This window comes from Eretmochelys imbricata, chromosome 1, assembly GCF_965152235.1.
Source record: "Eretmochelys imbricata isolate rEreImb1 chromosome 1, rEreImb1.hap1, whole genome shotgun sequence".
Lineage (NCBI taxonomy): Eukaryota > Metazoa > Chordata > Testudines > Cheloniidae > Eretmochelys > Eretmochelys imbricata.
This window is the reverse complement of record NC_135572.1, coordinates 143,000,436-143,024,684: the sequence shown is the minus strand read 5'-3', so window position 1 is coordinate 143,024,684 and position 24,249 is coordinate 143,000,436. Positions and strand designations below refer to the sequence as shown.

Below are 24,249 nucleotides of genomic sequence, written 5' to 3'. Positions count from 1 at the left end.
CTCACTCCTGCATGCATCCATGCATGCACACTTAACCTTACTTACATGAGTCATCACAACCAAGTCAAAGGTACTACTCATACATGTGAAGTTAAGCACGTGTTTTTGCAGCATCAGGGCCATATATAATCCCACTGACTTCAACCTTCAGCCACAGATGCACAATTACAACTGTTCAGGGTCTAGCAGTATGGTCACTACAATGTTCTGTGCTCTGGATGTGACACTGCCACGAATGCCAAGGACCAGGAGAGGGCTCTTTCCACTTTCCTACAAGGAGACTATTCTGTAAGAGTTGGTGGGACTGCACAGGCTCTAAATCAAGGAGTGATTTGGCCCCAGGCGTATGAAATCAGTAATGCTGCTTGCAATCGCTTAAAGCAGTAACTTAAAACAGGGAATACAAAGAACTTCACTTAGCTTCCCAAGTTAAAGTGGTCCCTCTAATAGCATAATCATACATACAAAAATATACACCAAGTGAAGAGCAACGGGGATTTTTTTTTTTTTGCAAGGGTTCTAATTAATAGCATTTTGGATTTCTTCACAGGCTATTTACAGTTCGCTAGTAGTTTTGACACGATAAAACACATCAGTTGTACTGTTTCTTCAGAGTGTAATAATTGGAAATTAGTTTTTTGACAATCTGAATTCACTGTTAATGCGGGGGGGGGGGGAGGGGAAGGAACCACTTCACCTCAAACTACAGTACATGGGAAACCTGGTGTTTAAAGATAGTCTCATTTTGGTCCACAATCTCAGATCCTCAGGGAGGGACAGTGAATTTTTTTATTCTCTCTTTCAGACATACCAAAGGCTTAGACTTCTTACCTCCTCTGAGGTGGAATCTTTTTAATGTTCTGCTTACAAATAAAGTTGGCAATCAGTAAATAGCAAGCTTTTACAAAAATATAATTTCAGATGATGTGCAGAAATATTGAAGGGAAGAAATTTTTTCCTTAAAAAATCCCACAAAAAATAATGCACCCTTCCTTCCATTGGAATTTTGACTTACCAGTGAATACCATGTCTGGGCCTAATCCTGAATTAGTGTCACTGTGGACACCTGACTCCCTATGATCAAAGTTTAACCTAGTGAAGTGAATACATTTGTTTCAAAACACAAACTATGAATGAACAAGGACCTAAATCACTTTCTCTCGTCTTCCCTTTTACGCGACTTTCATTCTCTATGGACATAATGTTCTGCCATAAAGCTAATGGGTGTCTGACTACAAGAAGCCTCATTACACATTTCAACATCCCACATTCAGGTGGGAATGAAAATAGGTTTTAATTTTCAAAGTTATGGTGCTGAAAATACCTCTATAACCTACTCTTAATCCATATTAAAATCAAACTAATAAATGTGACAGGAGCTAAGTAATTCTAAGTGGTGACAGGTGAGAGCTTTGTCTGCTGAAGAGACTGCAGCAGCATGATGAATGAAACTAAGGCGTAAACAAATGAAACCTCATATTAGCTCCTCCCCTTTATAACTAAGGACATAGAGTATTCTTTTAAAAAGTTATGCCCTTCACATTTTCTGTAATGGAAGCACAGTGGTATTCACTTAAGAGAAACCCGCAGTCCTTTAAAAGCACCATAATCTATAAGTGAGTTAATATCTGGAGAAAAAAAATACAGGGACCACCCTCAGGAATGAAATGTTAAAGATGTTTTTTTTTAATCAGTTTGTGAAGATCTACAAAAAAATAAAAAGGATCACATTCTAAAGGTTCAGTGCATTCAGCAGCTATAGTTTTGCTGCTAATTCATCTTTAAGTTGACTTTCAAAAATAACACCCTACCTCATCAAAATATACATTTTCCATTTGCTTTTAAATTAAAATAATAATAAAAAACATTTAAAGAATTCACAATCAATAGCATGACTAAGTTTCAGGATCATCTACAGCATATAATTTAAAGGTTCAAGATGCCAATATGCAGCACGCAGCAAGCCTATATGCTCCATGCAGCACACAATTAGAATATCTTGATCTTCACACTTCAGTTCTCGTCTTCCAAATGGTGTAAAACACCCACCTGAAGAAAAAAAAAGTCAAGGAACAAAGCAAACTGTGTAGTATATTGTCAAAGAAACACTTTTAGAACTAAAGTGAAATAAATCTCCAAATAACCCCTGTTTATTATAACTCAGAAAGATAGGGTGGGTAATATCCCCAACATTCCTTCTGGATCCCAGGAAGTAGCACCCCTTTGACATGTAGGGGTAGATGCCATTTTTGTGAAGTACCTCTTTGCCTCACACTCATGTTTTTTTATTTAGTATCATGTATTTTTCCTGTAGTTATATGGAAAGATTTGTTCCACATCTGCCATGACTTCTACTTATAGTTTCTGTCATTTCTGTCCCTTTCTTACTTTGCCTGCCATCACACTTTCTTGGTTTTGATCTTGGGTACTCCTCGTAATGTTTCCCTCTTCTTGTTGTACATTGGGCTGGAAGCAGTTAGCACAACATTTTGTTCTGCTGGCAGCAGATTCTGGCCCCTTCTTCATGAGTGCAGAGGGATCCAGATACAGCAAAACCAACACACTTCCACTGTGCAGAAGATGTGAAGAGGCAGTGGCAAGGAGAAGTGATCTGCTTGAACTCCCTGTTTTCTGTTATTCATGGGGTATGATGAAAATTAGATCCACTTCTGTGTAAATCTACTTGCCCCCTGTGGTATGGGAAGGAGGGAGGTAAGGCGAAGACTAGGGCGAAGTTTAGGATGAGAGTAGTATGCATTGCTCTGCAGCACTAACAGGTGACAGTGATCTAAACAGAGTACCGATGGAATTTCCTTCCCATCCTTATGTCAACTTTTCTGGAACACTTATTAGTTTTAATATCTAGTTTTCCTTTTTTTTTTTTTTTAAGAATAACATGTATGCTGTTCACATTAATGCATACCAGAAGTCTAAGTTAAACGAACAAAAGTTATGTCCTGCAGACATGCCGGAGGCTAGTCTGAAGGCAGCATGACTCCTGCTGCCCTTATTAGCATTTCTGTATATATGGTGGGTTATCTTGTCATGTCGACAGTTAGACAGAATGAATGAAATCTTGCCCTTTATAAGAGCTGTTCACTTGGAAGCCTGATTATGCCTATTTAGTAGCCAGAATTAATAGAATTAGCTTTAGTGGCATTTCATGTCAATTACCTCACCGGAAACATTTAAATATACTTTCCAGAGGAATGAGTATTCTTCTTGCCATAGTTCATGTAGAAGCATTTTGCAATACTACTGCACAAACAACACTTAAAGTCTTTCATACAAAATACACCCAAACCATTTACAGAGTTAAATTAAGCAAAGCATGGCCTATATAATAGACAGTGAAAAATATGGTTTACTAAATACATTAAAGCTGTTAGTCATAAGGGTAAAGCCAAAAGAGATGGCATTTACGCCTTTTCTATTTGTCTTAAAGATGCTTTAAGATGCCATCTGAATATTGATGGATAGTTGGCAAGGTCAAGAGAAACAGGAAGATCGTTCCAGAGGGCAGGGCTTCAGAACAGAAGGCTCTGGAAACAACTGTACCAAGATAGTACACAGGAACAGAAAGGAAGCTGTACAGGGAGAAAACACACAGAGACAGAGGCAGAGTGTGGCAAAACCACACAACACTTTAAAAACCAAGCAGAGCAGACCTAAGCACGCAGGAAAAAGTGGGCAACACCAAGCAAGAGTCTGGAGAGAGAAACTCTAGGAGATCACAGAGGAGGAGCTGCAATAATCAAGGCAAGCGCAATCCTTTCAGGGCAGGCCACCCATGAAGATGCCTCTATGGAGGTGAAGACTTGGGCAGCCTTTTCATGCCTCAAACCTCTTCCCTTGATGCAGGGAGAGGAAAAAAAATACAAGCTCAGAGGAAAGATTTCCTGACTCTCATTCCTCTGTTTTTCCACAGGAGGTGGCTATTTAGACCAAGGAGGGAAAATAATCATCAAGGTGAAGGGACAGAGACAAAGACAAGTTGAAGGGATGAGAGGAGGGAGGGAGGAGCAGCTTGTCCTGGGCCCTGAAAATCCTGGCCAAATCCCTGACTCCTTGATTTTTCATTCCCCAGGTTTATGAGTTTATCCTATGGAGGTATACTCCACCACTGACTACTTTATAGGAGAGTTAAGGAACAAGTGGCCCAATTTTGAAAGGTGCCGGGCCCCTCTCACAGGGACATCAAATGGGAGCTGTGGTTTCATGGCACTTTTAAGCCATCCTCTCCCCCGCCCCCTACTACAGTAGTTCACTTCCTGTTTAGTAATTACAAAACATATTTAGATTAGGGCATTTAAAACTGTTGTCTTGTTCGTTTAAAGAAAAAAACTATTCAGTTCACTCCAACCCAACAAACTGGGGTTGTTTGATTTATTAATCATGCAGGCTCAACCTTTTATATTTGTCAAGGATACAATTCCATGTATGAGGGTACACATACAGTTTCCTTTGAGAACTCCACAGGGCAATAAAGCCTACCAAGCTGTTCTTCATAGAGGGTCAAGGCTTCAGTCAGATTGATACAGTTTCCCTGAGAGGAGGACAAAAACAAACAAAATACATCAAGTCCAAGTCAGAATGAAGTAAAGAAAAATTACAGGTGCATAGGCACAAACACATTATACATTAATTCTAGGCTGCTCTGCACTACTGAGATATGTTTGAGCTCTTCTTAATACACAGTGCTTCTAATGTCAAATGCAAGATGAAGTCTGAATAACTTGTTTTTCCATCTCACTTACCCTTTCATGTAAAGACACCTACCCAATCACAATTTGTAATGAATTTGTAAGTACTAGAGGATTGTCTGACTCCCTTCTCATTAGCAGGAGCATTCACTGCATCAGTGCTTCCAATTACAGCAGACATTAATGGTATTTATATGAACAGCATCTACTCCATAATCATTTACTTTATGATTGTTTCCATACATTAGTAAACAGCATTATAAGTCAGGTTTTTCTTAATTAAAATCTTAATCAGACTATGTTGTATGAGTTAATCTACATTTAACAATTTAATCTACTCATCCATAAAACAATATGTTGAAACAACAGAGATTCAGCAGTGGGATTTCTCCCTTACCTTTAGTTCCTTTGTGTCACATTACTGAAATGCAGGTGCTTCCCAAGAATACTTTTTTTGTATCTAAGCAACCAACAGCAGTTTTCTCCCCTCCAAAAATATTAGCAATTATTTGCTGAGCAAAAGAAAGTAAAATCTAAATGACCTGCTATTATTTCCCCTCGTAACGCTATCACCAAGACACCACCACCTCCACAGGAGGACAAACTAAAAACCATATTCTTCCATTCCAAGTAACGAACTCCACAACAACCACCCACCCCAACAAGCCAGGCAGTTCTTGGGGTATACATCCTTTTATGAGACTAACTTGAAAAACTGAAAAGCCATGGTTTAAGAATCATACTTTTCAACAGGCAATTGAGAAAGTGAGATATGAGGTCGCCATGTAAAGAGGGTGGTAAGTAGAAGTCATGCAGACACTTCTCTGTACCTGGTTTGAAAAAAAATTAGGGATAAGTCAATCCCTTTTGAACATCTCAGGAAAAGAAGGTAAGTCCATAGTGTAGGCTATTATTTTAGGTGGTTCTGCAAGTCTAAGAAAGAGGTCCATATCAAAAATGTATGTCATTTGTTCCATGGTAGCCATCCCACTTGTGGATTTTGGTACCAATTGTAGAATTGAAGGCAAGACAACCAATTTTGAAGAGGAGGTGCTCTGCCATTTTAATGAAGTGCTCCAACAACAATTCCCCATTTAAGCACATGTACATACTTGCAGTTCATTTGTTTTCCCAACTGAACAAAAACCATGCTCTCTCATCACTTTAACCAGGAAAAGATGTAATGTTGCTAGATAAACAACTTTATTCAGTGACATTTGCTGGAAATGTTATATTTTGTTTCCGAAAGATATACTGAGCATACTGACAGTCCAGCCCAGGCTTGTACTCACTGAAGGGACATCGGATTAAGATTCAGCAGAGGCATTTCCTCCTTCGAGAGACAGATACAAACACACCTTACATTTGGTGCAATCTGCTCATTCTAAAGTTCTAGGTTTTTTTCCTTTGGTATATTTTTAAAGGGTTCTTCAGAAGTATTTTTATGACTCCCAGAGATAAGTCATCTGACAGGGATAGTTTAGCAGCCCCCAAAGACTCCATCAGAAACAAGAAAATCTTCATTTCAATTTGGTTGTCCTGGAGATTTACCAAATAGCTTTCCAGATGGTTTCCAGGAGTCCCATTCAGCACATCCCTGTTAGAGAAAAGTCAACTGGGGAACTAATTCAGGATCTCTACTGTCACAAACAATCAACAGTTTCCTTTACAACATGCATATAGTCTATTTTAAAGAAACATCTAAGAAAATGGTTGTCATAAATATAAAGGGAAGGGTAAACACCTTTAAATCCCTCCTGGCCTGAGGAAAAATCCTTTCACCTGTAAAGGGTTAAGAAGCTAAGACAACTTCGCTGGCACCTGACCAAAATGACCAATGAGGAGACAAGATACTTTCAAAGCTGGGGGGGGCTGAGCGGGGGAGAAACAAAGGGTTCTCTCTGTCTGTGTGCTTTTTTTTGCTGGGACCAGAGCAGGAATGCAGGTCAGAACTCCTGTAAAGAGTTAATAAGCAATCTAGTTAGATATGCATTAGATTCTGTTTTGTTTAAATGGCTGAGAAAATAAGTTGTGCTGAATGGAATATATATTCCTGTTTTTGTGTCTTTTTGTAACTTAAGGTTTTGCCGAGAGGGATTCTCTAATGTTTTGAATCTGATTACCTTGTAAGGTATTTACTATCCTGATTTTACAGAGGTGATTCTTTTACTTTTTCTTCAATTAAAATTCTTCTTTTAAGAACCTGATTGCTTTTTCATTGTTCTTAAGATCCAAGGGTTTGGGTCTGTGTTCACCTATGCAAATTGGTGAGGATTTTTATCAAGCCTTCCCCAGGAAAGGGGGTGTAGGGATTTTGGGGGGAAAGACGTTTCAAGTGGGCTCTTTCCCTGTTATTTTTGTTAGATGCTTGGTGGTGGCAGCAATAAGGTCCAGGGACAAAAGGTAAAATAGTTTGTACCTTGCAGAAGTTTTAACCTAAGCTGGTACAAATAAGCTTAGGGGGGTTTTCATGCAGGTCCCCACATCTCTACCCTAGAGTTCAGAGTGGGGAAGGAACCGTGACATGGTGGCAGAACGGTGGGATTAACTTGAAATCATTTTGAGATCAATTTGAACCAGAAGCACAGATTTAAAAGGTGTTTACCCTTCCCTTTATATTTATGACCATGGTCTATAACAAAAAGTCTATTGGTTCTTTACAGTCTTATGCTCAAGTAGAATATTTCGTTATTCCACACTAGAAAACACTCCCTTTATTCCTCAAATCAATCTTACGCCTGGACTCTTATGTTAGCATTCAGCAGAGTATCTGAGTGCACCTTATACTTCAAAAATACTCAATTGGAAGACACTAAACACTGCTTTAGATGTCATCTGTTGACACGCTAAGAATGCTAAAATCAAAAGAGGTTAGCTTTGGCTGGTCTGCTGAGGTCTCTGAGCATTACAGCCCTTGGTTAACAAAATTCCCTTTTATTATGAGTTACATAGAGGATAAATGCAAGGTTTTTCTTTTTCTCAGTTTTCTCCTCAATAGATTAATACAAGAAATCTTTATTGGCACATTCTTGCTAAAGGTAGATTTGAGATCTCTAATCTTTGGGGTCAGCCTAGTAACATTTTACCCCTGCTGCAATAGACTAGACCTGTAAAAGAGATATCAGGGGGTGTGTGTGTGGTGTGTGTGTGAGAGAGAGAGAGAGAATCATAGGGGGCACCTCAAAAGGTGTTCCTTCTTCAAGGAACAAACATAGCTACATAGGACTTAGACTTGTATGAAACGCAAAAAATCCAGATGGTCCAAGTGAGAAAACAATGAACAATAAAACCTGAGCTGGCATTTATTTTTATATATATATGTATATACACACACACACACACACACAGAGGGCCTGTACTGGACATTTCCAAGAGATTTCCAAGAAGGGGATGAATCCTTTCTCCAGATTTGCAGACCTGCACCGGAATCACTACTGCATCCTCAGCCAAGCCACTCCTTTCCCCCTAATCACAATGGCAGGTGATCAACAGAGTTGCAGACTCAGCTCCCTTATTTGCTCCTTGTCTGGATTCTGCCGACTCTGCATTGAGGCACAGGGAACCCAGGACCACACAGGTAAGTAGATATGGTTATCAGCTATCTAGATGAGGACTGGAACAGCCAACCTTCCATCTAAAGAGATAAAAGCTACTTACCTCTGTCACTTAAACCAAAGGCAATGCTGCTTACCTTCATGTGGCAGGAAGAGAGCTTATATTTTGCAGACCTCCAGTCACTAGAAGCAGAAGCATGAACTAACAGATCTTCAACTCCACTTTCAGTAGCAACAATAGCTTTTTTACCATTTTTTAATTTCCAATGGATGTGTCACATTTATCATAGCAGACAAAAAACAGAGGAACTTATATGTAATGGTATAATCAAATCTTACTGACGTAATAATGTCTGAGCAAAAGTCCCTAAAAGCATGTTCATGAGAAGAACTAAGCCTCAACATTGTCACTATTTATTGAGAGTAGCACTCATAATAATAGACCATTAATCTTAATAACATAGGAGAGTCATCATTAAACAAACTCTTGGCTGCACTCTAATCTTTCAAGAATTTTAAAGAATTGGATAATTCAACAACCAGCACCAGCTTCACAGTTTCTAGAATGACCTTCTCATTACATGCCCAAAAATCTACCCATCATAACCCTAGAAGATGTATTGCTTTTCACCTTTACATCTTAAATTTGCATGGAAAAGAGACAAAGGCAAAAAAGCCTAAAGTAACAAAACACTGCCTAAGCAAAAGCAATTTTTTTCACCTGTTTTGAGAAACTTTTGGAGTAGTCTGAATACAGAGATTTAAAAAAAAAAATTAAGCAAGGTATCTTCTTTTTTTCCTTCCAGACTACTTGCATGATTTGTACCTGACTGGAAAGACGTAAAATACTACCACTGCTATATATATATATCTGGTTCTCATTCTAAAGACTTAAATTTCACCCTTTTTTCTAAAAGTCCTCTTATCTGAAGGTGAGGATCAAGCTCTTTTAATGACTTTGATGACAAAAACCAAGGTGGATAAAAATCAATGTTTTTTTTTTTTTTAAATAAATAAAAATCGGGTTTTACTTAAATCGGATTTTTTTGATAAAATGCTTTTTGATGAAAAACCTATCTCAAGATAGTTTTAATTAAGATACATTATAGCTCAAAGATATCATCATGGAATAGGGATTATAAATGCTAACTGATAGTATGAGACAACATATTCATGTAATGTTTAAGAAAAGTTTTGTAAATGAGTTCCAATAGTTTGTGGATTAGGGACCCAATCTTATGGGGTTTCAGGGGCTTCTGCATAGATGATTTAGGCTAATCTTTCTATCTACCCAATGGGACTCAGTGCTCAGTCTAGAAGATACCATCAAAGATGCTTAGTTTTGCAGTTCTCAAACTGTGGATTTGTGTCTCCAGAGATAACATGCTTGTTAACAGCAAAAAGATAGATAGATAGATAGATAGATAGATTAGATAGATAGCCTATTGTCCCTCTGCACATTTGTGTACACAAAGTCAATCCCTTACCTCTCTCTAAAAGTGCAAAGTTTCAAAAAGTTCAATGAATAGAAGATTGTTGGAGGCAGAATAGATCTGGACAAGCAGAAGAAGTCTGGAGATAAATGGGAGAAGGGAGGGACAGGCAGTACAAACAAAAGTGAAACTGTTTGAGCGGCATATTCCATTTCTGAGTATAGCCTTCGTTGATTTGAGATCTAACATACCATTCTCTCACTAGAAGGGAAAACCTCTAATGGCAGCAGGCCATAAAAGAGACCCAGTTTGGGAATATTTTAATGAAGTTCTTCTACGTGTGGATAAGACAGGAATGCGTGCAAACAGCACAACAAAGAAATGCAAGGCTTGGTGATGTTCTCCTCCTAATACAACATGGCAAGAAAATCCTCCAAATATTAACTTGTTGAATTGGAGATAGTTCACCTCCCTGTGACTTCATAAATATCTGCTTCAATTACCTTTGGTAAATGAAATAACCAAACAATCATTCATTTTCTGATATAGCTGTAAAACTAATCTGAAAAGTTTTCAAAAATACATCACTTTAAAAAATATATTTACTTCCAAAAATGAAACCTACATCTATCTCTGCATTGTGAAGAATATGTATTAAGGTCATAACAACCAACAATAATGCACTTTTATGTAGAAATCCATGATTAAATCGAGTCTTCCTGTGGGGGGGTGGAGGGTGAGAAAACCTGGATTTGTGCTGGAAATGGCCAAACCTGTTGCTCACTTTAGATAAGCTATTACCAGCAGGACAGTGGGGTGGGAGGAGGTATTGTTTCATATTCTCTGTGTATATATAAAGTCTGCTGCAGTTTCCACGGTATGCATCTGATGAAGTGAGCTGTAGCTCACGAAAGCTCATGCTCAAATAAATTGGTTAGTCTCTAAGGTGCCACAAGGACTCCTTTTCTTCCTGACTAGTAATTTAAATCAATTTGAAACAGAGTTAATTAATGCAGCACTTTCAAATGATCTTTCACATACAATATTCATATGTTTTGCTAAAGTATTATAGAGTTTTGTTTTTTGAGAACAGACTTTACTTAAGACACCAATCAGAATTTTACTATTGTGTTTCTTCTTGGAAGACAATTTCTAATTTGTTAAAAAATAGCTCTAATTTAACATAAGCTTATTTTTGGACACACACATAAAAAAATCAGCCCAAACAACAGACACATGTAATTAGAAGAGACTGAACCAAGCAGATCTTATATTTAATCTAGTATAGTTGAGCAGTTTCTTTCAAGACTGTTTCTTCCATGTGGCAGGCCCAGATAATAACTAGAAAGTAAGCCCAACCTGTCTGTTTTGACTTTGGGAATGAAAAGGTATGAAACAGTTTCTTTGCTTCCTACTATTACAAGGATCCTCTCTACTATGGAGTATTTGAAACAAACCTGAAAGTGTTCAGAGGAGTTTGGAAGGGAGATAGGGAGAGATGTCATCCCACTTTTATTTTATTGTACCTTGATTTTTTACATTTATTGTAAGTTCCATGGATGGAATAAAGAAAGCTTTCTGTCTTACAAAGTATTTTTTTAAACATCTTTTACCCTTAAGATGCTCACTTTCAGTTTGCTGGAATGCCAAAGAGAGTTGGGTAAAACAGTGATCATTAAAACTGAAATGATATTTCATTTACAAATGCACTCTTGATTACACAGCCCAAGATTGCACATGTCACATTGCAATGTTTCATACTTATTTCCGAATAGGTTTACGACTACTATAGGTATCAGGAAATGGAAAAGAAGAGATTTATAAAAAGGTAAGAGTTGGGTACTTTAACTTAGCACAACTGTATAAAGCAATACACTGAAGAGACTATTGTAGTACTCGTTTAGTAACCTATTATTATCCAGAGGACTGCAATGGTTATTTGGTTCAGCTGTCCTTTACCAACCATATAATTTTGTTTTGACATCAGATTGAATGAGAGTACCAAAACAGCTTGTGTGTGTAATTTAAGATTCACAAATAGAAAATAGTGCTTGGTAATTTATGGAACATACCACCATTATGGAGGAAGTTTAATGGTGAGACCAATAAGGCACACAATGACAAAAATATATATATATATATAATAGACTAGTTTCCCAGACTGTCATCTTCGTATCCTAGCCCTTCTCCTGTCTTCATATATGACAGAGGAATCACTATAGCCAATGTGGCAAACAAATTACAGGAAAGAACAAAACACTTCAGTATGTAATTTCTACATTTTGTCAAACCCACAAACTCCCACCCCTCAAATCAAGACTTGCCCTAAGAGTGGTCAGACACATTCCATTTTACAGTATTTTTAACACCTCTTTGAATTGAGGTATATAGAAATGTACATTTTATATTGGTTTTGTTTCAAAGAAGTTGTCTACTTTTATTTAACAAGCCAAAAACAATACAAAAAACACTGCCTAGAAAATTTAGATATGGCCATTACAATAATCAAACAAATTATCTAAAAACATCCCCTCCTCACTAACAGTTGACAGGCAACTAGAATAGTTTAATCAATTGTAGCAAAAGGCTTCACTTAGATTACTTCCAGGTTGCAGTTATGATGCCAAGTTAGAGCAAATTTAGGAGAGTTCCTGCACCACCGAAATTATTCAGACAGGGATCAAGACTAACACACAAATGACCATCTTCAGTCAGATAGGGGAAATAGTTAAAAAATTAGTGTAGGTTGAAGGAACACAATTCAAGGGTGTAGCAATACACTTTTTCTTCCATCTAGCCATTTTGTATTCAGTAACGGACAATATTAGACAAAGCCAGAGGCTTCATTCCATCTCACTTATACTGAGTTTAAACAGGTTGAGTAATGGAATTACTCCTCTTTTATATGGTAATATGTGAGATAAGAGTTAGGCCCTTAATTTTTCCCCTTTTTGTTCAGCAAAAGCGTTCAGCACACCATAGAGTTGGAGAAGTCTTTTCTATTTTGTACTTTAACCATCTTGAAGGAAGTTTTCCCAATTTATTTTGGTTTTGGCTTTTTCTTTATAGGTGCCATGATGAGATAGCTCTGCAGCTTTCTGAACAGGAGAGTACCTAACGTGATTTGTAACTCTCAAGCATATTAGACATGGGGAATTTTAAATAAGCTTACTTGCATTGTAAAAAGACTACATATTTCTATACAGTAAGATTTAAACATCCCTTGCATTCTTACATGGATTAGAATACTTACACCTTTCACTGTCCATGCCTTTCTCCAAATGTAAACTATCTCAACTCTTAGAGACTGTAAGCTCTTTGGGATACAGGCTATCATGTATAATATGCACAGTGAAGAACTAGCCAGGCTGACCTCGAAGCACTATTGCAATATGAATAGTGAATCCAGAAAGTGTCAAAACTTTTCATGAAAAGGTTGTCCCTTTCTTATGCACCATACCCCACCCCACCTCCAGGAAGTTACTCAAAAACTTTCAACCAGTTCCTGTTAAATCCCCACTACATACACAATATTAGTGTCACTACTTCCCCAAGTCATATTTTAAGATAAGCCTATCCCTTGCAACATTTTTTCTTTCGTCTGCCACATAAGCACATACCCTTCCACCACGCTTTGTGTGGTAGCAGCCAGCTTTCCTACTAAAAGGAAACAGGAAGGGTAACATCAATAGCTCCTTTCTTAATGGGACTAGGACAAAGGAAAGAGTTGAATTTGGCCAATATTCCCTTTCCCTTTTATTTCAGCGTGACTAAGGGCCAGAAGATATCTATTCTACAGCAAGACAGAAAATCATTTTGGCTAAGTGTATGTGCGTGGTGGGAGATGGGGGCAGTTATCAAGAGATAAGTGAGCTGAATCGGTTCAAAGGAGGACTCTGCAGTGTTTTATGAAAATACAGTTCATTTTGCAAATTGGATACAATTAACTTAGGCTTGAATAGAGACTGGGAGCGGTTGAGTCATTATATAAAGTAAAACTATTTCCCCTTGTTTATTCCCCCCACCCCCGTTCCTCAGATGTTCTTGTTAATTCCTGGACATGTGCTGGAAATGGCCCACCCTGATTATCACTTTAAAAGGTTTTCTCTCCCCCCACCCCACTCTCCAGCTGGTAATAGCTCATCTTAAGTGATCGCTCTCCTTACAATGTGTATAATGAACACCCATTTTTTCATGGTCTGTGTGTATATAAATCTCCTCACTGTATTTTCCACTTTATGCATCTGATGAAGTGAGTTGTAGCTCACGAAAGCTTATGCTCAAATAAATTGGTTAGTCTCTAAGGTGCCACAAGTACTCCTTTTCTTTTTGTGAATACAGACTAACATGGCTGCTACTCTGAAAGAAATACCTATAACTGGAGGTTCTTGAGATGCGTGGTCTCTATCCATATTCCATATGTGGGTGTGCATGGTGCACATGTGTACCCATGTGTGGAACACACACAAACATACATAGGAACCATGCCTCAAAAGTAGTATTGTTGGTCAGAAGAATTTTGAAAGAACAAACTGACAAGAAATTACACACACACACACGAGCAGCTATGAGGCAATGGCCCAACGGGTCTGAAGAATCTACAAGAGCAGACTTCTAATATATTGGAGAGTGGCTGGGAAGGAGCAACATGACAGATGGCGGCGTGGGGGAAGAAATCTGATCCTCACGACAGTAGTTAGTGGAATGCACAAAAACCCACCATAAACATTCTGAGAACATTTTTATCTGGATGGGAAAGATGACCCAGACAAGGAAGTGCAGTTCCCGTACAAAAATATTTTTGAAGTATTCATTTCATAAACAGGCTCAAGATGACAGCTATTGGCTGAGAAGCTTAGATCAGCAGGGCAAGTATCTGGCATCAAGAATAGTGGCTATCAGTTAAAATGGCTGGGTTATACAAAACAGCCAATGACTGATAATTAAACAGCCATCATACAGGAGCTGTTAGAGACCCTTCCAGCAGGTTTGGACAGCATGCAAAAAGGTAGTTTTGAGGCAGTCAGGACAACTCTGAGTGGGATTTTCAAAAGCACATAAGTGATTTAGGAGTGGGATGGTTTTCAACCTTTTTTCATTTGCAGACCCCTAAAAATTTTCAAATAGAGGTGCAGACCCCTCTGGAAATCTTACACATAGTCTGCAGACCCCCAGGGTTCCACAGATCACAGGTTGAAACCGACTGACTTAGGCAATTTTGAAAATCCCACCCTATTCCTTTAAGAAAAGGATATTTTACCCTGCATGGAACAGAAACATGGCCCAAACAGCATTGTAAGTAGTGAGATCTGGAAAGAATGACAATATGGGACTCAGTCAGGAGGTCCCAAGTTCTAAGATTGGTCAACAACTCAGGGCTCTATCCTTCAAGATCCTGAGAAGGGTACTCAGCACCGCATAGGACCAAGCCCTCACCATGTAACCTTTGGCAAATCAGTTAACTTCTCTGCTTCACAGAAGAGGGAATGATGAAAGAAACAGTAATTACACCATGGGCCAACCCTTTAAACCCTTAGCACCTCATGCATTCCTATTCAAATCAATGGGACTATGTTCAGTAGTATGTCTTCGGGCCCTTTTTGCTTCTTTATGATATATAAAGGACTGAAAGGGTCTCTCCCCACCTCACAACATGCTGGGGGAAGTTGTTGGCTTGCTTTTTTGCACTGGAGATTCAGATCCTGTGTATGCTGCAGAACTATGATGCCTGAGGAACTACTGAAAGAGTGAGGTTATAAGAGCCAAGAGTCCAAGCTGAACAACTGAGAGGAAACTGAATAGTTTTCATGTGCTGTACATGTGTGTCAAGCATATTCAGAGATAAAAAGTCACACTATCCTATCACAACTATTAGCCACGTTAAAAATCTAATCTTCTCTTTTCAAACTCAACTTCCAACTTATATATATCTTCTTACTATATGTTCCATTCTATGCATCCGATGAAGTGGGCTGTAGCCCACGAAAGCTTGTGCTCTAATAAATTTGTTCGTCTCTAAGGAGCCACAAGTACTCCTGTTCTTTTTGCGAATACAGACTAACACAGCTGCTACTCTGAAACCTGTCTTCCATATCTACAATATAAAAACAAATCCTACAACTAGCCAAGTCTGTCCTAGCACTTTTGTTAATGCAAATAAATCCTCAAAATTCTCTCACACAAAACTTTTCCGTAGACTCTGGTGTGCTGAGAAGTTGCTAGCCAATATTAGTCTTTTTTCTCCACCTAGTGGTACAAGATCATACTGCACAATACTCATATTATCTAAATTAGTGGTTCTCAACCAGGGGTACATGTAGGGTACTCTGGGGGTACTCAGAGGTCTTCCAGGGGTCATATCATCTCATCTAGATATTTGCCTCATTTTACAACAGGCTACATAAAAAACACTAGTGAAGTCAGTGCAAACTAACATTTCATACTGCTCTGTACACTATACACTGAAATGTAAGTACAATATTTACATTCCAATTAATTTATTTTATAATTGTATGGTAAAAATGAGAACGTAAGCAATTTTTCAGTGACAGTGTGCTGTGATACTTGTATTTTTATGTCTGATTTTGTAAGCAAGTAATTTTTAAGTGAGGTGAAACTTGGGGTTTGCAAGACAAAGACTCCTGAAAGGGGTCTGAAAAGGTTGAGAGCTACTGCTGTAATCAGTCTCCGAATGTCTAAGAAACGATCAAGCTGTGGAATGGAAAGCATGTGAAGAAAAATTTGGAAAGAACAAGTATATTTTGAGAAGGTTGGGAGGGCAGTGTAACTCTGTAAATCACAGCTATAAAAAGAATGTAAAGATACAAGCTCATTTCTACCCTTTTTCATGATATATTCCTGGTACAATAGAGACTCCTGCCAAGCCTAGAAAAATAACAAACCTGCCTTGTTTAAAAGTATAATGAACAAATTTTACATCACAGAACCTGCCTAAATGTTCCCGCGAGCCCTCACTATTAGGCAATTTCGGTTGAGAATAACGTGCAAATTTTGCAGAAGAAAAAAAAGACAAACAAATGAAGCCTCACTCCATTTTACTACCTTCATTGTGCTCACCCTCCAAAAGACATACATCTTGTCTGGATAATTCTTCTCTGTGTGAACCTGATCCAAAGCCCACTGAAATCAACAGAAAGCCCCCACTGATTTCAGTGGGCTTTGGATCAGGCCCCAGATGTAGCTCCGTTTGGAGTCTTTCAACTCTGGTTGGCAGTGAAGACTTGAGAGATAAGCAATAGACTGCCTCTGCACATATTTCACAGCTTTCCTGAAGAACACTAATGGACAAACCCCCGGCCAGTTACACCTACAGTTTCATTTATTTCGTGCCCTTTTGTTCATGAGGAGTATACAGATGTATTATCTGCTCAACACAGTCATGCAGAAACAAGGATTTTGGTGTGCCAGTGAAGCTTTCGTGAATTTGGAACTTAAGTTATTTAATTAGAAATAGTACCATGTGACCAGTTTGAAGGATTGGTGACTTTTTTCCCCATTCATGCATGTTATACTCTCAAAAGATCAAAAAAACCCTAAGAAATAAGGGAAAAAACAGCAAGTTCTGATTTCAGAACAAACCAAAGCACTGCATATGTACAGCACATAAATTCATAAGACTGAATTAGCCTAGGAACAGTAACTAGAATATTGGAGAAGGAAAAAAAAAGGATATTACACAGCTAGATGTGGAGGATAAAAATAATTAAGCAACAGCAAGGTACATTCAATTACTATTCTTTCAGACTTTCATCCTGGCTCTGCAGCCTACAACTATTACCACTCCCCTTCCCCCAACACTTCTGTATTTATTTACCTGCTAGTAACTGTTGGTATTTCTTGAACTTCCCTAGCTACTGTCAAGGAGCTATCTATTTGATACTCTTGGGCTCTACATCCTGTGCTTTTGCACTACATAAAACTGTATCTGCAAATGCAGTCTGCTGAGCCTAAAGTCGTGCAATACATGTAATTGTACTGTTAGCTTATAGTGATACAGTTGTGGTACAGTATAATCAGTGTGTATAAACTTTTTTCTTCTATATCCAGCACATGTAAGGTAGTTTTTACTTAACACATAAAACCAAAAATTTTAAATGCTGTTTTGTGCCTTTTTAATTGAATGCAAATTTCCATCCAAATTCAGCTTAAATGCAAATCACAAGTAAAAAATGAATCTAGTTAATAAGTAATATAACATTCACCATTTTCTAACAAAAAATATAAGAGTTCAGAATCTTACTAAACACATGTTAAGCTATATAATTGCTTGAATTAACGTGTACAGCTATAGCGTACCCACTTGGTTTGCATAAAGTTCCTAATTTAGTGTAAAGACTATATTTGGTTGCAAATCAACATGTTTTAATGATTACTATCCTATGAGAATCAATCTTTCTTTAAAAAAAGAAAAGGAGTACTTGTGGCACCTTTTCTTTTTGCAAATACAGACTAACACGGCTGTTACTCTGAAACCAATCTTTCTTTAGGATAACTAAAAAGGTACTTATACAAAACAAATGGTTTTCAGCTTGCTCATTTAAAAAAAAAATCAATCCACCCCCAAGTATATTTGCTTTAAAAAGCATCAAGATACTAAAAAGGTAAACTTTAGCCCAGTGAAATATGTACAAATCATTGATAACACGTAATCTGACTCTGTAACACAAGCTAGTCATTGAGAAAGTCACACTCCAAAGTAGGTGGAAGGTTTGGGTGTGTAAATGAAGCTATGTTGTGGGAGAAAGTTTGCCCAGACACTGGGAAGAAACAATATTCTAACCAGACAGCCCTTCCATCTGACAGCTTTCCCAGTTGAAAGGTTGACTGTACTGCATGCTTGGCAACCCCTACAGCCAGTGTTCAAACACCAGCACAAAGCACAGCAGACTCCAGCTGGAGCCTTGTTGAGGCAGCTGGCCAGTAATAAGTAGGAGGTCTACTCCATTATTAGACACCTTGATTTCTGCCGACAAGTGTCTGCTCATTATGGGAAAAGCCAAGATGTAACATAGGGAGAAGCGACAAGCCAGAATGAATAGATGGGCAAATAAACCATTACTTTTTCTGGTATCACTTAATACATTATTTTCCAGCTTCAGAGTTTTCAGCTCCCTGGGGAAGGCAATCTCAGTTTTTACAAATGCCTTCTTTGAGAAAATGAAGTTACTTTGCTAAGCAAATACAAACGACACCATGCAGACCCAGACAGCAGTCTAAGACATAGCAAATTGGAGTAACACTATGTAACAGAATCTATAAACTAAACAACCCTCCACTACCAAACCACACAGACTGGCAAACTGCAATACAGAGACCAATACAAGTCAGCATTTATCAAGACATCATAGTATTCAACAGGCTGCAGTTTTCAACATTTGCTTAAACTAGGCTCCAATACCATAAAGGTTACTGTTGGTAATGTTGACTTTTACTAAAATAATTAAAATTGGCAGATTCCTCATGAATACGTAAAACCATGGTTACAATTTTACATATTTTACAGTTATAGAAGGCTGATTTTACTATATTTTACAAGTGAAATGAGTTAAACTCTGATGACTGGCTATCAAAAAAACAAACCAAAAAAACCATTACTACCTCCCCCCACACACACACAACCAGTGAAAGTGTTTGTTTGTTTGTTTTTTTAATACACACAGTGTGTAGATTAAGATCAGTTTGAAAAAAGCCAAACTTTTTCTATGGTGCCTTTATACTTTCTGAAAATAAGTAAATTTCAACTCCTCAGCAGGTCAAGCTGTGTAAGAGCACATGACTCCCGTGCTCAGGACCCTCCATTGGTTACCAGTTAGACTACAGTGCCAATTTAAAGTGTTTCCACTGATCTTCAGATCTGTAAATGGTCAGGATCTAGCTACATGAAATTGCCTCTCCATCCCGACAACTCTCCATCATTGGGTTCCTTTGGGATAATGCTGCTTTAAAAACAAAAGAAGCTTACCACCCTCCCAACCCCCTGACACACACCAGTTTTAGAATACAACTCAAGACCTACCCATTTGCTAAATACTTCCTATGTCTAACCAGAGCACAACATTCATACCTGTCTGTCCACTCCTGTATCTGCATACAGAACTAATTTAGAGCAGGCACCTGGGTGATAAGCATTATTGCAAAACCTACAGTTATAAGGGGAAAAAAACCCAGAACAAATTATGTATATATTCTCTTTGTATATGAGAATTAATTTTGTGTCTGCTGCAGATATAGTATCAGTCATCAAAATATGTCCTGCATCCAATAAAAGATGTAGATATTAAACAGACTCTGAGCTTTGAAATGAGATTTCGTATTGTTACATTAAAAGTCATTAGAGAGAACTGTTTAAGCTTTAGACAGCACAATAAGAATGCAACAGTGATTTTAAAAGATTGTATTACACATTACAGTGACCAGATTAAGAGAATAACTCACCTGTACAACCAAGAGGGTCTACAATAATGAAACACATTAAGGTGGGCAATAATGGAAACCAACACAAAATAAGTGGTGGTGGTGGCTGGGGGGGCTTTTGTAGGCCAACCTTATTTTTTTGGGAACTTACGCACTGCAATCTAGCATAAAAGCCATTTCCTTTACAAACGCCTAGCTTAGACAGACATTAAGTTCACAGACATACCAACAAATGACTTGTTCGCCATTCAAGAATTATTGCAGAGCACTAAGTGGAAAAAAAAAATTCAACATACTACAGCTGCATGCTAGATATATTGAAAGACAAGTTATGCTGAGGGCATAGGGAGGAAAAAAAAAAATACCTTAAGAGTTACAGTTCAGATATGTGCTGGAGAACAGAAAATAGCAGCAAACATTTTATGTTTAAAACAATGATAGAAAACTGTATGTGCAGTTATGACTACATATTTGTGATAAGCAGAGTCCAGACATCCCAGAGGAAGAAAAGGGGCTTGAAAGCTCCAAAATAAGCAACTGAATACTGTATACAATACTATTATACTATAAAAGTGTATTAAGTAAGGTCTTTTATGAAAGCCAGCAACACACTGGTCATGAATATCATTGTGAAATGTATGTATTAATTAATGATTAATTAATGTATGTACTGTGAGGAAGCATGGATACTCATTGATATTATGCACTCAAGTCTAATCAGACTAAAGCCTTGGCTATACTTACAGACATACAGCGCTGTGAGTTAAACCCGCCTTCGTACAGCTGAGTAGGGAAAGAGCTGCAGTCTGTCCACACTGACAGCACACTGTCGTGGCCACATTTGCAGCACTTGCAGCTGCATTGGGGGTGGTGCATTATGGGCAGCTGTCCCAGCATTCAAGTGGCTGCAATGTGCTTTTCAAATGGGGGAGGGGTGGGTGGAGTGTGACAGGGAGCGTGGGGGGGGAGAAAGTGTTTTTTTGGGGTGCTGAAAGTGTGTCAGTACCTTGTAAGTAACAGACCTTCCTCCCTCCCCCGCCTCTCTCTCACTCACTGAAAGCAAACACCAGCTGTTTCTTTTTTTTCTCATAGATGAGATAAGCAGCCGCTTTCGGAAACAGACCCCAATCCCCCGCCCCTCCCCACCCCTCCCTTCCCCCGTGCTGCCTCTCTCTTCAAGCAAACATTAGCTGTCACTCCAAACAGAGCCCTCTCCGCCTGCCCCTCACTCATTCAAAGCAAACAGTAGCTGTGTTTTGTTTTTTCGATAAGCAGCCCCCCGGAAACGGCACTTCCGCGTCCGGAGTTCACAACAAAACAAGACAGGACGCTTCAATTAAAAGGATTATGGGGAGTTTCCAGAGGTCAATCCAGCTCCGTTTACACTGGAGCTGGAGCTTCTCAGCCAATGCGCAACAGCTGTTAATCCTCTCGGGGAGGTGGAGTACCAGGAGCGCTCCAGCCAGGGAGTCGGAGAGCTCTACGTGCCTTGCCAGTGTGGACGGGGAGTAAGGTAGAGCGCCCTGGTAGGCTTTATTGTGGTATAACGTGCAAGTGTAGCCAAAGCCAAAGGGAGAAACAGGGTTTCTCTCAGAGAGAGGGAAGGTAGCTCTCTCCCTCTCCCTAATATAAATTAGGCAATATGGAACCAAAACAATGGAAGCTCCATCTACATATGAGTCAACAGGGGGATGGGGAGTCAACAGGAGGAGATGAACAGCGGGGGGTCATCCTGCTTCTGGAGACAAAACAATGAGTTTGGAGAAGTATAAAGATAAGCAAGAAGCCATTACTTCATGGACACAGAGGCCAGTACTCCTGAAATCTATGAAAAGTGGATCACTCAGCCATGTGGGTTGAGGACACTGATCTGACTAACAGTGAAATCGCCTGAGACCAAGATTGTAATCTGTTAAATTTTAGACACTGGAAAATATGTTTTATTTTTGTTTTGTCACCATTTTCTGTTTCTATTATTCTTGCTTATTCTCACTTACATCGCTATTCTTATTAATAGACTTACTTTTGGTTTTATCATAATGCAGTGTTGTGCATTAAAGTGTGGATTGTCAGCTAAATTAACAGGCTGGTGCATACACTGCCTTTTTAGATGCAGTAAACTTGATACTTTCTGTGAATGTCTAGTGATAGGAGCTGAATACTGCAGAGGAACGCTCTCCCAGGGCCGTCAGGAACTCAGGTTCACTGAATGTTACCTTCAAGGCTAGGTTAAGACTGACAGAATCTTGAGGAGTTTGCTGGTGAGGTGGACACAATGGTGTGGCAGGGACCCGACACACAGTTTAAGCTCCAGCAAAGCTCTCTCTTGCTGAGGCAGAGGGGTAACAGTGGCTTACGGTTTTGGGCACCCAGAGAAAGCATCACAATATTTTAAAAGTCTCTTCCAGTGAAAGTTTGATTAGAATTACACCTGAAGTGGTTTTACATCAGTTACTATATTAAAATATTTTTATATTTTTTCAATCATTTAAGTTAATGAATATTAGGCCGGAGGTTTCAACATTAATGGGCACTTGGAAATCAGAGTTTTGCCACTATCTTCACCTGAAGTGTTTTTACAAGTGCCAAAATTAGACCAGGTTTTCAAAAGTTGCCTCTAATTTTGTGGCTGGAAAAATGCAGGCAAAAATTTATATTTGCAAATCTGGTCCTTGAAGTTGGAGCTAGCAATCTAAACATACTATGGGGATGTGTTCTTTATTATTAACTCTCCATTTATTGCTGGTTCAGCACCCAGTAGGTCAGTTTTCAACTCACTCATGCCTTATGGACAACATAAGTTTTCATCTTTTGTTTATATATTACTAGAGCCATTGGCCTGAAAACTGGTTCATTGTTTAACAATTCACCAGTTCTTGCTTTTTTAAACACCACTTGAAGACATAATCCTCTGTGACAAGCCAACTAGTTTCTGAAGAAGTGATTATAAATGTCAAAACTAATACACTATGACCTCAGCTGAGAACATGCACCACCAGAAACAAATGAGTCAGCAGCAACAAAGACCATGTTTCAAACAAATATCCCTAGCAATATATTAAAGAAAAAGTCAGACAGTATTTTTTCAAGATCCAAAAATGTACGTCACTATATAGAGAGAGAATGCAGATTTCTTTTAATCACAGTGTCATACCTGCGTGAAATATTTTCCATCATGTTTCAGGACTTTCATTGAAAGGTCAAGAATCAATCGTAGAAACTCCCATGTAGAATCTGGATATAAAGAATGAATTAGAATTTTCAAGTACTAGTGGCTTGCTAAGCATTACATAACTAATATTTAAGCACTGCTACGGAATATTTCAGCAAGATGATTATTTTTCTCCATCATTAGTTTAAATAAAGTGTTGATTACCAGCACTTGGGCTGTTTGGATTTTTGTCAGGTTTTTTAAGCATTTCTGAGAGACTTTCCATAACCTGTAGTGTGAATTCCCACACGTATTTTCATGAGTTCCCACTATTCAGCTGACTGTGCTTAAAGTCAAACTAAAGGGTAAACAAAGAAAATTTCAGGAAAAAAAATCAAGTCTCCGATGCCAGTAATTGGACTTTTTAAGCACAGAATATCAATAGAAAAGTATTTCATTACCAATAAGGTAATGCAGTTTCCACCCAGCCAAGGGCATAGAAGAAGCAAGCCTGCAATCCTAAACTATGGAGGTTAGATGCGTGACATTCCCCCTTCAGCTCTAATTTTTCCACACTGCAAGGTGCATATTGGGAGCAGTTCAAGATGAACAGCTCCAGAGCCCTGAAAATAAGAAAAATCTGCAGAAGAAAAAATGTAATGTGATTCTTTACGTCATTGGATGAATGCATTACACTAACCCTCAGGAAGATTTAACTTATTTCTCAAGCATAACTGCAATCGGCAACTCAAGCTAACAGTTATCTGTCATCTAGAAGGCATTACAGGAAAGAGACCTAAAATAGCGCCACCTAATGAAATATTGAGATCTTACTGTCCTTCAACATATAGCACAATAAGACTTCAACTTCCTCTAGTGATTCCAGCCCCACTGTGTCTTCTGCAAGGAAAATTCTATTCTCCATAGGGAAGGTATCTTATGTTCCCTAAAGTGTTCCATATCCATATTTTAAC

General features: G+C 38.5%; 1 protein-coding gene across 1 annotated transcript in view; it reads right to left on the bottom strand.

Annotated features, from left to right (window-relative positions):
* Nucleotides 1–1,663: 1,663 nt before the first annotated feature.
* The window catches only part of SMS (spermine synthase), a 76,041-nt gene continuing 53,455 nt past the window's right edge, over nucleotides 1,664–24,249 (bottom strand). Inside the window, exons 9-11 of the mRNA XM_077816697.1 lie at nucleotides 23,279–23,358; nucleotides 4,431–4,546; nucleotides 1,664–2,049 (exon numbers count right to left, since the gene is read on the bottom strand). Of these exons, the coding sequence (XP_077672823.1) occupies nucleotides 2,007–2,049; nucleotides 4,431–4,546; nucleotides 23,279–23,358 (239 nt within the window). The 3' untranslated portion in view covers nucleotides 1,664–2,006. The remainder of the gene's footprint in view (nucleotides 2,050–4,430; nucleotides 4,547–23,278; nucleotides 23,359–24,249) is intronic.